The following is a 16,200-nucleotide window of genomic DNA, read 5'->3' on the forward strand; positions in this document are numbered from 1 at the left end:
TCTGGATGAGTTGTAGGGGTTTGATGGCACAGGCAGGGAGCCCAGCCAACAGCGAGTTGCAGTAATCCAGACGGGAGATGACAAGTGCCTGGATTAGGACCTGTGTCGCTTCCTGTGTGAGGCAGGGTCGTACTCTGCGAATGTTGTAGAGCATGAACCTACAGGATCGGGTCACCGCCTTGATGTTAGTGGAGAACGACAGGGTGTTGTCCAGGATCACGCCAAGGTTCTTAGCACTCTGGGAGGAGGACACAAGGGAGTTGTCAACCGTGATGGCGAGATCATGGAACGGGCAGTCCTTCCCCGGGAGGAAGAGCAGCTCCGTCTTGCCGAGGTTCAGCTTGAGGTGGTGATCCGTCATCCACACTGATATGTCTGCCAGACATGCAGAGATGCGATTCGCCGCCTGGTTATCAGAAGGGGGAAAGGAGAAGATTAATTGTGTGTTGTCTGCATAGCAATGATAGGAGGGACCATGTGAGGATATGACAGAGCCAAGTGACTTGGTGTATAGCGAGAATAGGAGAGGGCCTAGAACAGAGCCCTGGGGGACACCAGTGGTGAGAGCGCGTGGTGCGGAGACAGATTCTCGCCACGCCACCTGGTAGGAGCGACCTGTCAGGTAGGACGCAATCCAAGCGTTGGCCGCGCCGGAGATGCCCAACTCGGAGAGGGTGGAGAGGAGGATCTGATGGTTTACACTATCAAAGGCAGCAGATAGGTCTAGAAGGATGAGAGCAGAGGAGAGAGAGTTAGCTTTAGCAGTGCGGAGAGCCTCCGTGACACAGAGAAGAGCAGTCTCAGTTGAATGCCCAGTCTTGAAACCTGACTGATTAGGATCAAGAAGGTCATTCTGAGAGAGATAGCAGGAGAGCTGGCCAAGGATGGCACGTTCAAGAGTTTTGGAGAGAAAAGAAAGAAGGGATACTGGTCTGTAGTTGTTGACATGGGAGGGATCGAGTGTAGGTTTTTTCAGAAGGGGTGCAACTCTCGCTCTCTTGAAGACGGAAGGGACGTAGCCAGCGGTCAAGGATGAGTTGATGAGCGAGGTGAGGTAGGGGAGAAGGTCTCCGGAAATGGTCTGGAGAAGAGAGGAGGGGATAGGGTCAAGTGGGCAGGTTGTTGGGCGGCCGGCCGTCACAAGACGCGAGATTTAATCTGGAGAGAGAGGGGAGAAAGAGGTCAAAGCACAGGGTAGGGCAGTGTGAGCAGGACCAGCGGTGTCGTTTGACTTAGCAAACGAGGATCGGATATCATCAACCTTCTTTTCAAAATGGTTGACGAAGTCATCCGCAGAGAGGGAGGAGGATTCAGGAGGGAGGAGAAGGTAGCAAAGAGCTTCCTAGGGTTAGTGGCAGATGCTTGGAATTTAGAGTGGTAGAAAGTGGCTTTAGCCGCAGAGACAGAAGAGGAGCATGTAGAGAGGAGGGAGTGAAAGGATGCCAGGTCCGCAGGGAGGCGAGTTTTCCTCCATTTCCGCTCGGCTGCCCGGAGCCCTGTTCTGTGACCTCGCAGTGAGTCGTCAAGCCACGGAGCAGGAGGGGAGGACCGAGCCGGCCTGGAGGATAGGGGACAGAGAAAATCAAAGGATGCAGAAAGGGAGGAGAGGAGGGTTGAGGAGGCAGAATCAGGAGATAGGTTGGAGAAGGTTTGAGCAGAGGGAAGAGATGATAGGATGGAAGAGGAGAGAGTAGCGGGAGAGAGAGAGCGAAGGTTGGGACGGCGCAATACCATCCGAGTAGGGGCAGAGTGAGAAGTGTTGGATGAGAGCGAGAGGGAAAAGGATACAAGGTAGTGGAGATTTGGAGGGGAGTTGCAATGAGATTAGTGAAAGAACAGCATCTAGTAAAGATGAGGTCAAGCGTATTGCCTGCCTTGTGAGTAGGGGGGGAAGGTGAGAGGGTGAGGTCAAAAGAGGAGAGGAGTGGAAAGAAGGAGGCAGAGAGGAATGAGTCAAAGGTAGACGTGGGGAGGTTAAAGTCACCCAGAACTGTGAGAGGTGAGCCATCCTCAGGAAAGGAACTTATCAAGGCGTCAAGCTCATTGATGAACTCTCCAAGGGAACCTGGAGGGCGATAAATGATAAGGATGTTAAGCTTGAAAGGGCTGGTAACTGTGACAGCATGGAATTCAAATGAGGAGATAGACAGATGGGTCAGGGGAGAAAGAGAGAATGTCCACTTGGGAGAGATGAGGATTCCAGTGCCACCACCCCGCTGGCTCGATGCTCTAGGGGTATGCGAGAATACGTGGGCAGACGAGGAGAGAGCAGTAGGAGTAGCAGTGTTATCTGTGGTAATCCATGTTTCCGTCAGCGCCAGGAAGTCTAGGGACTGGAGGGTAGCATAGACTGAGATGAACTCAGCCTTGTTGGCCGCAGACCGGCAGTTCCAGAGGCTGCCGGAGACCTGGAACTCCACGTGGGTCGTGCGCGCTGGGACCACCAGGTTAGAGTGGCAGCGGCCACGCAGTGTGAAGCGTTTGTATGGCCTGTGCAGAGGGGAGAGAACAGGGATAGACAGACACATAGTTGACAAGCTACAGAAGTGTTGTTTCTTGTATTATTGTCTCTTGTGTCTTTAGAGAACTGTTTCACTTTGATATCCTTTTTCTTCTGTCCTGATTTTCTCTTTCTTTTCTTCTGTTAACTAGATATTCTTTGTTATTCTTCGTTAGAGTCCCTAGCAACTGCTTAGCAACTGGTAAACAATTCAGCTAGCTAAGATAACTACAATTTTATGAAAAATAGTAACTTTTTTCAAAAGCCTATCTTCTTTGTTTGTTGCTTGTTTTTTCTCCTATTCAGTCTTGCAGTTTTCTTTTGATTTTTTCCGATGTACTTCACTCTAAAAACCATGTAAATTTCAATATTTGTAGGAGCTCATTTTTCAGCAGCTGCTGCTCAATTTGGAATTCCGGAACAGATGGGTAATGATGGGTAAGACAACAGCTAATCAGCTAAGACAACAGGTAAAATGGCGATGAATGGGCAGAGATGGTCAGTTAACTACACACAGGGCCTGAGTTCGAGGCTGGGGCCGACAGAATTAAAAAAAAATTATATTTAAAAAATAAATAAACAAAATGGAGTACTGTGATTAATGAACAGTCCAGCAGGCATCAGCTATGTAGCCAAGTGATCATAGGGTCCAGTGAACAGCAATAGATGAAAAAGGGAAGCCGGGGTAGTTGTTACTACGCTAGCAAGCGGGAGACACGCTTGCTAGCGTTAGCAGGCCGGAGCTAGTAAAAGCATCTGCTCCGATGTCCGGTTGAGGGCACAGCGGATGGAGTTACGTCGGCAGACCAGTCGTGGTGGTATGGCGGGGCGCCGTGTCGACAAAGGGTCCAGGCCAGTTGGCGAAAGAGGTATTGTAGTTGTAGTAATTTTGTTTGCTAGCCGGGAGATGCGTCTGGCTCGCGGCTAACTGGTGCTAGCTTCAGGGCAGGGGCATTAGCCGCTATAGCCACTCGGTAGCAGCGATGATCTGTTGCAAAGGTCCAGAGCTTACGGCAAGGATACGCTGGAGTAGTGGATTCTAGCCGTGTTGGGCTAGAGTCGGGGAGGCATCAGCTGTGTAACAGACTGATCACTGAGCAGGCCTGGCTCAGAGCTAGCTTCGGGGTTGTGCCACTCGGTGGCAGCTAGCTAGCTGTGATGATCAGGAGTAATGGTCCAGGGCTTACTGCAGGAATCCGGTGTTGTAGTGGAGAAAACAGTCTGATACTGGCAGGCTAGCAAGTATTATCCAGGCTAAAAGCGGCTGGTGTCTGTGCAGAAGGTAAAGGCCGCTAGCAGTGGCTGACAATGACTAATTAGCTGATTCGATTCTGATGGCTAGCTCTGTAACTGTTGTCGTTGGAAAGAGAAGTGGACCAAAGCGCAGCGTGGTAAGTGTTCATGACATTTATTTTCAAGAAACACTCAAACAAAATAACAAAAGGCAAAACGCACAGTTCCGTCAGGCACATTCGCTAAACAGAAAATAACCTCCCACAAAACTCAGGTGGAAAACAGGCTGCCTAAGTATGATTCCCAATCAGAGCCAACGATAGACAGCTGCCTCTTATTGGGAACCACACTCGGCTCAAAAACAAAGAAATAGAAAACATAGATATTCCCACCCGAGTCACACCCTGACCTAACCAAACATAGAGAATAAATAAGATCTCTAAGGTCAGGGCGTGACAAGCTCCTGATGGAGGTTCTGGCTATAAGGTCTAAAAATAGCGGATCCGTATCACATTGGGTGAGGCGGGTTACCGGAAGGTATATTTAATTTAAAAATGGAAAAGAGATTGAAAATACATTTAAATATATACAAAAAAAGACAAAATACAAAAATGTACATGGGAGAACGTCAAACCACGTCTGCACTGCTACACCATCTTGGAACTTTTGTGAACAATGTGAAACATTGAAGAGTGCTTAGACACACACTGGAGAGAGGCACACACACACACACACACACACACACACACACACACACACACACTGGAGAAAGAGATACACACAGACACACACTGGAGACAGAGATATGCACACTGGAGACAGAGATATACACACAGTGAAGATACAGAGATACACACTGGAGAGATACAGGCACACACACACACACACACACACACACACACACACACACACACACACACACACACACACATACACACAGTGGAGACAGAAATACACACACAGTGGAGAAAGAGATACACACACAACAGAGATACACACACAAACTGAAAAGAGAGCCACACACTGACTCATGCACATACCCCCCTATTTGACCGACTGACTGGGTTCGAGCACCAATATCCTGCATGCCACAACAGTGTTTTAGCCTGCTGAGCTTTTACCTCAGGGACCTACAGCACAAGTCTTCAGGTCTTAGAGAATTCAAAGTTTGAAAACACGGACAACTCTTGGGTGGTGATTAGAAACATACCAGCAGGCAGAAACTTAGCAAACAGGATTGGGCAGAATGTTCCAGGGAAACAGCAGCCTCACACACACGCACACACACGACAGAGATACACACACAAACTGAAAAGAGAGCCACACACTGACTCACGCACATACCCCCCTATTTGACCGACTGACTGGGTTCGAGCACCAATATCCTGCATGCCACAACAGTGTTTTAGCCTGCTGAGCTTTTACCTCAGGGACCCACAGCACAAGTCTTTAGGTCTTAGAGAGTTCAAAGTTTGAAAACACGGACAACTCTTGGGTGGTGATTAGAAACATACCAGCAGGCAAAAACTTAGCAAACAGGATTGGGCAGAATGTTCCAGGGAAACAGCAGCCTCACACACACACACACACACACACCACCAGCAGAGACTTGGGAGACGGAGCTGAGCGTTGCAGTTTGGGAGTGTGCAGAGAGAGCTAAACCAGATAAATTATGAATTAATCATTCTCAGTCTGTTGATACAGCTCAACTGAGTCTGGGCTGAATACACACACATCCTATACTAGTGGAGCTCCACCCCCTTTGAATCTTCACATGGCATGGTGTGAAGTCAAAAGGTGCCTCCAGATTCTAGAGTAATGAGCAGGGCTTTTCAATCAAGGTCCTGGGGGGAACCACAGGGTATGCGTTCTAGGACAGTACTAATACACCTGATGCAAGTAATTAACTACATACTCCGGTATACAGGTCCAGGGCCTAGACAGGTCCAGGGCCTAGATTCACAAAACTTTCTTACGAAATTTCTTCTTAACTGCCATTTTTTCCTTAACTATACTTAAGAAAGTTAAGCAAAGTTGCTTTTCCTCAAAAAGTTTATTGGAAATTATCTTGCGCTATTTCTTATGTTTCTCCTTAAGCAAAAAGTTAAGAATAAATTTGATTCTTGAAAATAAAGTTATTGGAAATGTTCTTAATTCCAAGATAGCTAAACCCTTTGTCTTAAACTCAGGGCAGTGAGAGAAAAAGCTCAAGAAAGCAATTGAACATGTTTAATTCACTCACAAACGTCATCTGAAATTTTCAGTATTGGTTATTTTAAACCCAAGAACATGTTTTAGAACAGTAATCTTAGTAATAAATATTCTAACAAGATTGCTAGATAGTTGTCATTGCTAGCTAGATAGCTAGCTAGCTAAAATGGTTGCCAAGCAACAAACATTGTTGAGAAGTTCCTGATACAATCATTCAATCTTATGAAATTGTTGAGGAATTGCACTAACGAACTAACTTATGAACTTCTTATTTCTTAAGTTTTTGTGTAAGAAGTGTTTTGTGAATCTGGGCCCAGGACTGAAATGAAGAGTAGCAGTAGAACCGGTCAGCTACTAGGGGAGCTAGGAAATTAAGTTCATTAAGAGCACATTCTCATTTACAAATACGACAGGAATAGAGAGTAGAGAGGTTGAATGAGCCCATTGGAAACTGAGGGCCAGGTTTGGAATTTAGTCAGGACATTGAGATTAGCACTCCAACTCATGCCACACGTGTGCAATGGGAACTTAGAACACTGAGACTCAGAACATGGATTGTACATCAAATCAATGTTTATTGGTCGCGTACACAGATGTTATCGCAAGTGAAGCGAAATGCTTGTGTTTCTAGCTCCAACAGTGCAGCAGTAATACCCAGCAATGCAAAACAATACACACATAATCCAAAAAGTGAAAAGAAAGAAATGAAGAAATATCAGAATGAGAAATGTCAGAGTCCAGAATATACAATATATTATATTGGTGTCTATAGACATTATATTAATATAAAAGGAGTGTACAGCAGTACACACCTTTTATATTAGGATAAGCCATGACTAGAATACAGTATATACATCTAAAATGGGTAAAACAGTATGTAAACCTTATTAAACATGATTAAAGTACATAGGGCTATTAACATTGAATAAGGTTCAGGGCACTGTACTGGGCGAAGGCCGACTAGTGGTGACTGTTAAACAGCTTCCATCTCCAGGCCATCAGACTGTTAATCAGTCTCTCAGTCCCATTTTTGATGCACCTGTACTGTTTCTGCCTTTTAGATGGTAGTGTGGTGAACAGGCTGTGGCTCGGGTGGCTGAGGTCCTTGATGATCTTCTTGGCCTTCCTGTGACACCGGGTGCTGTAGATATCCTGGAGGGCAGTCAGTGTGCCCCCAATGATGTGTTGGGCTCTCACCTGTAGGCTGTCTCATGTTGTTGGTAATCAGGCTTACCACTGTTGTGTCGTCAGCAAACTTGATGATTGAGCTGGAGATGCGCGTGGCCGCACAGTCATGGGTGAACAGGGGCTATAGGAGGGGACTGAGCATGCACCCTGAGGTGCCCCCGTGTTGAGGATCAGCGTGGCGGAAGCGTTGTTGCCTACCTTCACCACTTGGGGTCGGCCCGACAGGAAGTCCAAGACCCAGTTGCACAGGGAGGGGTTCAGACTCAGGGCCTGGTATGCCAAATAGTGTTCCCCTGCCAAAAAGTGTCCCCCCCCTGCATCACAATGGGATTCGATAGGTTATAGCTTCTGTTGCAAGGGTTGTTGCTAGAACAAAATTCTTACCGGATTACGAAATGAACCAAAGCGTCCGTTGCTATGCTGGTTGCTTGGCTCTATTTTACCTCGTAGAGCTCGCGAAGGAAGGAGGGTGTGGGCAGTTCTAGTAGAACACTCTTAATTTACCATTTATTTGTCTTCATATAAGAAAATATTGTTAAATAGGAATAAATAATTTATGATGTTTTTAGATTGACATTGCTAGCAACTTATTTACCTCAGTCTGCCAAGTCAGCTAGCCAGCTAGTTTTATTTAGCTAATGTTAGCTAGCTACTGTAACTGTTATTGTAGCTTTCTGTTTGAATGTAGCTTGCATTTCAATGGCATCCCTCAAGGAGATTTTCTTTTATCTTTCCAACTAGGCGAAGTACTATGAAGGCACCACTGATCTAGACAAGAGGCGCAACATTCAGACATTAAGCAGTTCACTTCTATTAGGTAAGTGGACGGATTTAGCTATGTACAAACATTTTTCAACAACCATTTTTCATCTAGCTAGTTGGTCATCTACATGTTGCTAGCTATACCTATAGTTCAGTGGAGGCTGCTGAGGGGACGATGGCTCATAATAATGTCTGGAATGGAGTAAATGGAATGGTATCAAACACGTGGTGTGGTTGATACCATTCCATTGACTCCAGTTATATGTCTGTCATATGAGGTGTCTAGCTATAAGTTAAACCTGATCAATCAAATGGATAGGTGTAAGCAATTATGGTCATTCCAAACTAGGCGTCTTCGCTAGACAGACAGAGAGAGAGGGGGGAGAGGAAGAAAGAAAGGATAAAATTGAGAGAGGGTAGAGAGAGGTGCGAAGAGAGTGGAAGACAGAGAGAGAGAGAGAAAGAGAGAACGAAAGGCAGCAGTACAAATGTACTTAGACTAGAGTATTTATCTTCCAACTTGTTAGGCAATCACATGTACCTACGGGGGAAGGATGGCCAGCCATATAGGAAGGTGATTTTTGCTAAGGAGAAAGAGGCTGTACTGACCAAGAAGCATTCTGGCCATTTCGGAGTGAAGAGCATGATTGCCAAAATCAACCTACGCTTCTTCTGACGGGGAATTGTCAAGGAGGTGGACAGCTGGGTAAGTGAAATAACCTTTTGTTTATCAATCACATTCTAGTATATCTGAAATTATTATGATTTCAATAAATGTCATATCAGAGAGCCCCAATGTTTCAATTTGTCACTTATTGCTTGAAGGTCAGTACCCTGTCTAGCCTGCCAGAAGTTTGAGAAGGCGAAGAATGTGGCACCGGAGTTGAAGCCCTATCAAAGTTGTTTCACCTTGGCACATGATCGGTAAGTGTCCCAATTCAAATTTTGTCCTGATAAGTTGTTTAGTAATGGTTGCTTTATTTGACCACAGCAGAGTTTAATATTATAGAATGTGTGTGTGAGTGTCAGTATCCTTACAAATATGAAAATCTGCATACTGTATGACACAGATACCGGTAAGAATAAAGTAATCTTCCCTCTAACACTTTAAATGTTAGGGGTGGACCTCATCGGACCCTTCACGAAATCCAGGAATGGCAACAGCTGGTTTCTGACGGTGACCGATCACTTTACCAAGTGGGTGGAGGCGATACCCATTAAGGTTAGTAAAGGAAGAGTACGTGCTTAACTCTAAATTCCCTTCTGTAACCCATTAAAAAGGGTGCTTGGACCCAAAAATAGATTTTGTTTTGTATGATACCCATCAAGGACGAGACTGGCGAGGCCACCTCCAAGGCTATGATGGACATCTTCAACACCCACGGCTCTCCTGAGGTCATCATGAGTGACCGAGGTCATGAATTCTGGAACAAGGTACGGATGTAAAAAGTTATATTCTGTCACCAATGGTTTGTTTTATTTATTTTGTACAATTTGTTTTAGTTTTTCCATGGTACATAATCAGACGTATTTCAATATCTTACATTGTAAATAGATATCACTTTCCTACTCCCTCCTCCAGGTTTGATGAATGGACCAACCAGACTTTCAAGACAGCCTTGATTGGTATCAGGAAGGGTGAGAGAACAACCTGAAGGTAATTCTCTTTGCACACAACAACAGCATCCAGGCCTCCACCGAGTATGGACAGGAGCAGCAGCTGTTGACTGAGGTAAACAATGCAATTTTATATACAATTATTGTATATACAGTGGGGGAACATTTTTTTTGATCCCCTGCTGATTTTGTATGTTTGCCCACTGATAAAGAAAGGATCAGTCTATAATTTTAATGGTAGGTTTATTTGAACAGTGAGAGACAGAATAACAACAAAAATATCCAGAAAAACGCATGTCAAAAATGTTATAAATTGATTTGCATTTTAACCTGTTGGGGGTAGGGGGCAGTATTTACACGGCCGGATAAAAAACGTACCCGATTTAATCTGGTTACTACTCCTGCCCAGTAACTAGAATATGCATATAATTATTGGCTTTGGATAGAAAACACCCTAAAGTTTCTAAAACTGTTTGAATGGTGTCTGTGAGTATAACAGAACTCATATGGCAGGCAAAAACCTGAGAAGATTTCATGCAGGAAGTGGCCTGTCTGACAAGGAGTCGTTCTTCTTGTCTCTGTTTATTGAAGATTGGGGATCTTAGCTGTAACGTGACACTTCCTACGGCTTCCATAGGCTCTCAGAGCCCGGGAAAAAGTTGAACGATGACGAGGCAGCCTCTGGCTGAAACACATTATCGCCTTTGCCAAGTGGCCGATCAGAGGACAAAGGAATTAGGCGCGTGCCCGATTCGACCCCGTGCTGTATTTTCTTTCGGCTGTTTACCTAATTGCAGATTCCCGGTCGGAATATTATCGCTTTTTTACGAGAAAAATGGCATAAAAATAGATTTTAAACAGCGGTTGACATGCTTCGAAGTACGGTAATGAAATATTTAGAAATCTTTTGTCACAAAATGCGCCGTGCACGTGACCGTTATTTACCATTGGGATAGTGTCTTGAACGCACAAACAAAACGTCGCTGTTGGAACATAAATATGGATTATTTTGGACCAAACCTACATTTGTTATTGAAGTAGCAGTCCTGGGAGTGCATTCTGACGAAGAACAGGAAAGGTAATCAAACTTTTCTAATAGTAAATCTGACTTTGGTGAGTGCTAAACTTGCTGGGTGTCTAAATAGCTAGCCCTGTGATGCCGGGCTATCTACTTAGAATATTGCAAAATGTGCTTTCACCGAAAAGCTATTTTAAAATCGGACATATCGAGTGCATAGAGGAGTTCTGTATCTATAATTCTTAAAATAATTGTTATGCTTTTTGTGAACGTTTATCGTGAGTAATTTAGTAAATTGTTAGTAAATTCATCGGAAGTTTGCGGGGGTATGCTAGTTCTGAACGTCACATGCTAATGTAAAAAGCTGGTTTTTGATATAAATATGAACTTCATTGAACAAAACATGCATGTATTGTATAACATAATGTCCTAGGTGTGTCATCTGATGAAGATCATCAAAGGTTAGTGCTGCATTTAGCTGTCTTCTGGGTTTTTGTGACATTATATGCTAGCTTGAAAAATGGGTGTCTGATTATTTCTGGCTGGGTACTCTGCTGACATAATCTAATGTTTTGCTTTCGTTGTAAAGCCTTTTTGAAATCGGACAGTGTGGTTAGATTAACGAGAGTCTTGTCTTTAAATAGCTGTAAAATAGTCATATGTTTGAGAAATTGAAGTAATAGCATTTCTAAGGTATTTGAAAATCGCGCCACAGGATTCAACTGGCTGTTACGTAGGTGGGATGATTTCGTCCCGCCTGCCCTAGAGAGGTTAATGAGGGAAATAAGTATTTGACCCCCTCTCAATCAGAAAGATTTCTGGCTCCCAGGTGTCTTTTATACAGGTAACGAGCTGAGATTAGGAGCACACTCTTAAAGGAAGTGCTCCTAACCGCAGCTTGTTACCTGTAAAAAAGACACATATCCACAGAAGCAATCAATCAATCAGATTCCAAACTCTCCACTATGGCCAAGACCAAAGAGCTCTCCAAGGATGTCAGGGACAAGATTGTAGACCTACACAAGGCTGGAATGGGCTACAAGACCATCGCCAAGCAGCTTGGTGAGAAGGTGACAACATTTGGTGCGATTATTCGCAAATGGAAGAAACACAAAAGAACTGTCAATATCCCTCGGCCTGGGGCTCCATGCAAGATCTCACCTCGTGGGGTTGCAATGATCATGAGAACAGTGAGGAATCAGCCCAGAACTACACGGGAGGATCTTGTCAATGATCTCAAGGCAGCTGGGACCATTGTCACCAAGAAAACAATTGGTAACACACTACGCCGTGAAGGACTGAAATCCTGCAGCGCCCGCAACGTCCCCCTGCTCAAGAATACATATACATGCCCATCTGAAGTTTGCCAATGAACATCTGAATGATTCAGAGGACAACTGGTGAAAGTGTTGTGGTCAGATGAGACCAAAATGGAGCTCTTTGGCTCTCAACTCGCCGTGTTTGGAGGAGGAGGAATGCTGCCTATGACCCCAAGAACACCATCACCGTCAAACATGGACGTGGAAACATTATGCTTTGGGGGTGTTTTTCTGCTCAGGGGACAGGACAACTTCACCGCATCATTTGACGGGGCCATGTACTGTCAAATCTTGGGTGAGAACCTCCTTCCCTCAGCCAGGGCATTGAAAATGGGTCGTGGATGGGTATTCCAGCATGACAATGACCCAAAACACACGGCCAAGGCAACAAAGGAGTAGCTCAAGAAGAAGCACATTAAGGTCCTGGAGTGGCCTAGCCAGTCTCCAGACCTTAATCCCATAGAAAATCTGTGGAGGGAGCTGAACGTTCGAGTTGCCAAACGTCAGCCTCGAAACCTTAATGACTTGGAGAAGATCTGCAAAGAGGAGTGGGAAAAAATCCCTCCTGAGGTGTGTGCAAATCTGGTGGCCAACTACAAGAAACGTCTGACCTCTGTGATTGCCAACAAGGGTTTTCCCACCAAGTACTAAGTCATGTTTTGCAGAGGGGTCAAATACTTATTTCCCTCATTAAAATGGAAATCATTTTTGAACATTTTTGACATGCGTTTTTCTGGATTTTTTTTTTGTTATTCTGTCTCTCACTGTTCATATAAACCTACCATTAAAATTATAGACTGATCATTTCTTTGTAAGTGGGCAAACGTACAAAATCAGCAGGGGATCAAATACTTATTCCCCCCACTGTACTGTGGTCTTTCAAATTTGTGATTGACTTAGTGTTGCTGTTTGTCTGTTGCTATGTTTATATAACATACTGTCAGATCACTGAACCCCCACCTGATGTGGTGGAAGTTGTCGAACCAGATCAGAACGCCTTCGAGGACCACCTTTAGGCACGGACTGAGAAGGATGTGGATGTTTTTGACCAGGTAAAAATGATTGTCTGCTATTAATTTATTTTCTGTCCCTCCAAGAGATATGTAAGAAATGTATTTGTAATATGAAATCTAATTTCATTTACTCCTGTTATCAATCAAGGTAAGACTGAACCTCGAAAGGCGCAGGAGAAACAGAAGAGCTATCGGAGCAGAATCAAGGAGACCAACTGCTATGACATTTGGGCTAATTACTTGGTTTGGAAGAAGGACAAAAGGAAGGCGAGACCTGGAAAACCGCTCCTAGCTGGGGTCACCATCTTTTAAGGTGAATATAAAAAAATCTCAGATAATAACTATTTGCATTTGCACACAAAATAACCTGAAGCTAGTTTAAGCTTCCTTATAACACTGATATTTTTCTTTGTCTTCCTAGGTTTACCTCGGTGGAAGCCAACAATCTTCTCCAGTTGGAGGAGTTTGATGGTCGACCACTGAAAGCACTGACGCCATACACTTCGGTGAAGTCCAATAGACAAAGTATATTAAGCTTTGGTTGACATTTGAGGAAGCAAGAAACGGTAGTTATGCTGAGCTTATAAAAATAAAGCTCTTCAATTTACCTCTCCAAATGACTTTAGGACCATCGACTGTACCAAGCCCCTCGAGGAGGTATCCCATTCACTAGAACCAGTGAGTTTGGATCAGTCTGATTCTCTGTGCTTGGAGTCGGAGGTGGACCAGCTTGAGGTAGGCTATACCTTCCAAAAGTGTTGAAAAGTACATATCTCCCATTTATAACAATGCACTAATCCATCACATTTTCTCACAGTAAAGTGTAACCTGTGTGTTTGCTTGTTTACGTCTGTCTCCTACCCTGTTCCCTTTAACTTTGCTCCTGTTCTCCAGAACCTAGGGGTTCTGCCCAACACCCAGACATGGCTGCTGTGGAGAACAAGTGACAGGCAGAACCTCCCACCCACACAGCAACCACCTCCTCAATATTCCCCAAACCAGAATTCAGTATTTTAGTCTATGATTGTCATGTACGTGTGCAAAAAAATCTGAAAATAAATGAATGACCCAATTGTACAAAAAAAATATAAAAGTTGATGTATTAAAATCTAAAATATTGCCAGGTTTGTTCACAGCTGTTTCACAAGGTGTTCATTATTGTAAGTTATCCTTTGATGGTATTTATTTGTTCCACATTATTCATTGTTGTATACTAGGACCTACATATATTCAACCACCATGGAGTACTAATGAGCTATGCGAGATAGAAAAAATTAATCATAATAGAGGACTAGTGAAATGATATTATTTCAGTGTAGATAAGTGAAGGGCAGTTTAAAATAAAAACATGACAGCCAGACAAGCCAGTGTATGAATCAAACGGATTTGCATATGAATGGAGTGGAAATTAGCTGCCTTCGTAATCTGTAAGGTAAGTAACTTGAAAGTGTCAAGCAGATTACACGTTTTCTTTGCCATTTCCAAAACATAGCAACGTTTAAGACATGGATTTCATGTTGTGATGTTAACAAGGTACACAAAAGCAGTTCAAAGTAATGTTTTCATTTTATTAGCTAAACTAAACTCTAAACAGCGAAATTGTCGCGGAAATCAGCCTTGTTGAAAGGAATGTCATTTCTGCTATAGTGATCTCCAAAATTCGAATCATTAGGTCATCATACCGTTGATATAGCAACGGATGCTAAATGTTTATGGGATCCCATTGTGACGCAGACGGTGACACTTTTTGGCAGGGGGACATTATTTGGCATGACAGGCCTGAGCTTAGTAATGAGCTTGGAGAGCACTATGGTGTTGAAGGTTGAGCTGCAGTCAGGTGGGATAGGGCAGCGTAATGGCGATTGCATCATCCATGGATCTGTTTGGGAGGTATGCGAATTGTAGTGGCTCTAGGATGTCGGGTAAGGTGAAGGTGATATGATCCTTAACTAGACTCTCAAAGCACTTCATGATGACAGAAGTGAGTGCTACGGGGAGTTAGTCATTTAGTTAAATTACGTTTGCTTCCTTAGGTACAGGAAAAATGGTGGATATATTGAAGCAATTGGGGACAACAGAGTGGTATATTGAGAGATTGAATATGTCCGTAAACACTCCAGCCATCTGGTCTGCAAATGTTCTGAGGACGCGGCTTGGGATGCCATCTGGGACTTCTCTTCCAAAGGAAGGCATCCCTTTGTAGGAAAGTTTACGCCTTCCCTGTGGCTCAGTTGGTAGAGCATGGTGTTTGCAACGTCAGCATGGTGTGTACAACGCCAGGGTTGTGGGTTCGATTCCCACGGGGGGCCAGTACAAAAAAAAAAAAAAAAATATGCATGAAATGAAATGTATGTATTCACTACTGTAAGTTGCTCTGGATAAGAGCATCTGCTAAATTTAAAAAAATGAAAGTGGTCCAAGGTGAAGTTTCCCCAGGTACAGATCTAGAATCAGCTTCCCATCCACCTATCCTAACCTTAACCATTAGTGGGTAAAATGCTAAACTAACCAAAGATCAGTGTCTCTGTGGCAAGACAGGCAAGGAAGATTTAGGGTATGGATAACCAGTGGTGGAAGTCTAAACTCACTTTGAGAGCTAAACAATGTAAAATAACCAGGATTCTTAGTAAAAATGTTGTTACAAGTCAAAATGATTTTACTCTATTCCCACGCCTTCTGCCCCGTCAATACTGGATAACTTAATATTGTTATGACAGTTTGGACAGGGAATTAGAAACTGTTGACAGCATATGACAATGTAATGCTTAAATATACTATAAACTAGGGATGGGAATTGCCAGGGACCTCAAGGTATGATATTATTACGATAAGTAGGTGCCGATATGATATGATATGCATTATAAGATGGCGCCGAAGAGGATGGCTGACGTTTTACATGCTCCTAACCAACTGTGCTATTTTGTTAGTTTTTTTGTGTTGTTTGTAACCAATTTTTTTTTTAACTTATTTTAGAAATAATGTTGCTGCTACCGTCTCTTATGACCAAAAATAACTTCTGGACAACAGAACAGCGATTACTCATCACAAACTGGAAGATTTTTCCTTTAATGAGTCCGACGAGAAGGACATAGTGCTTTCCCGGGAACAGGCCAGAATCCCTGTCATTTGCAGGAAGAAAAGACAGAGGAAAAGAGCTCTCAGGTCGGGCTGCCTTCTGAGAATTTGTAGGCGAGCGTGAACTTCCACACCCATCCGTTCTACTTGCTAACATGCAATGATTGGAAAATAAAAATTAATGACTTACGATTAATCTACCAATGCACTGGCAGAAGAGAGAAGAAGCCACGTCTGGTAAGACGAGGGTTGGGGGTGTGTCTC

At 43.8% G+C, this 16,200-nt stretch overlaps 1 protein-coding gene and 1 long non-coding RNA gene across 4 annotated transcripts in view; one reads left to right on the plus strand and one right to left on the minus strand.

The window, feature by feature from the left end:
* The window catches only part of LOC115202133 (melatonin receptor type 1A-A-like), a 71,156-nt gene that overhangs the window by 27,843 nt on the left and 27,113 nt on the right, over positions 1-16,200 (minus strand). Inside the window, exon 1 of one of the 2 annotated variants that reach the window (XM_029766054.1) lies at positions 9,216-9,316. The exons of the other annotated variant lie outside the window; for it this stretch is intronic. Within the exon in view, the coding sequence (XP_029621914.1) occupies positions 9,216-9,297 (82 nt within the window). The 5' untranslated portion in view covers positions 9,298-9,316. Of the gene's footprint in view, positions 1-9,215; positions 9,317-16,200 lie in introns of those variants that run through there. 2 annotated transcript variants of the gene reach the window in all.
* On the plus strand, positions 9,521-13,988 carry LOC115202134 (uncharacterized). Of its 2 annotated transcripts, none has more exons than XR_003879916.1 (6): positions 9,521-9,626; positions 12,793-12,900; positions 13,010-13,174; positions 13,283-13,386; positions 13,488-13,596; positions 13,756-13,988. It is a non-coding gene; the product is annotated as an uncharacterized LOC115202134 (long non-coding RNA). The 2 variants fall into 2 exon arrangements; XR_003879917.1 differs by having other exon boundaries at positions 13,283-13,367.

Source organism: Salmo trutta, chromosome 11, assembly GCF_901001165.1.
Source record: "Salmo trutta chromosome 11, fSalTru1.1, whole genome shotgun sequence".
In the NCBI taxonomy this organism is placed as follows: Eukaryota; Metazoa; Chordata; class Actinopteri; order Salmoniformes; family Salmonidae; genus Salmo; species Salmo trutta.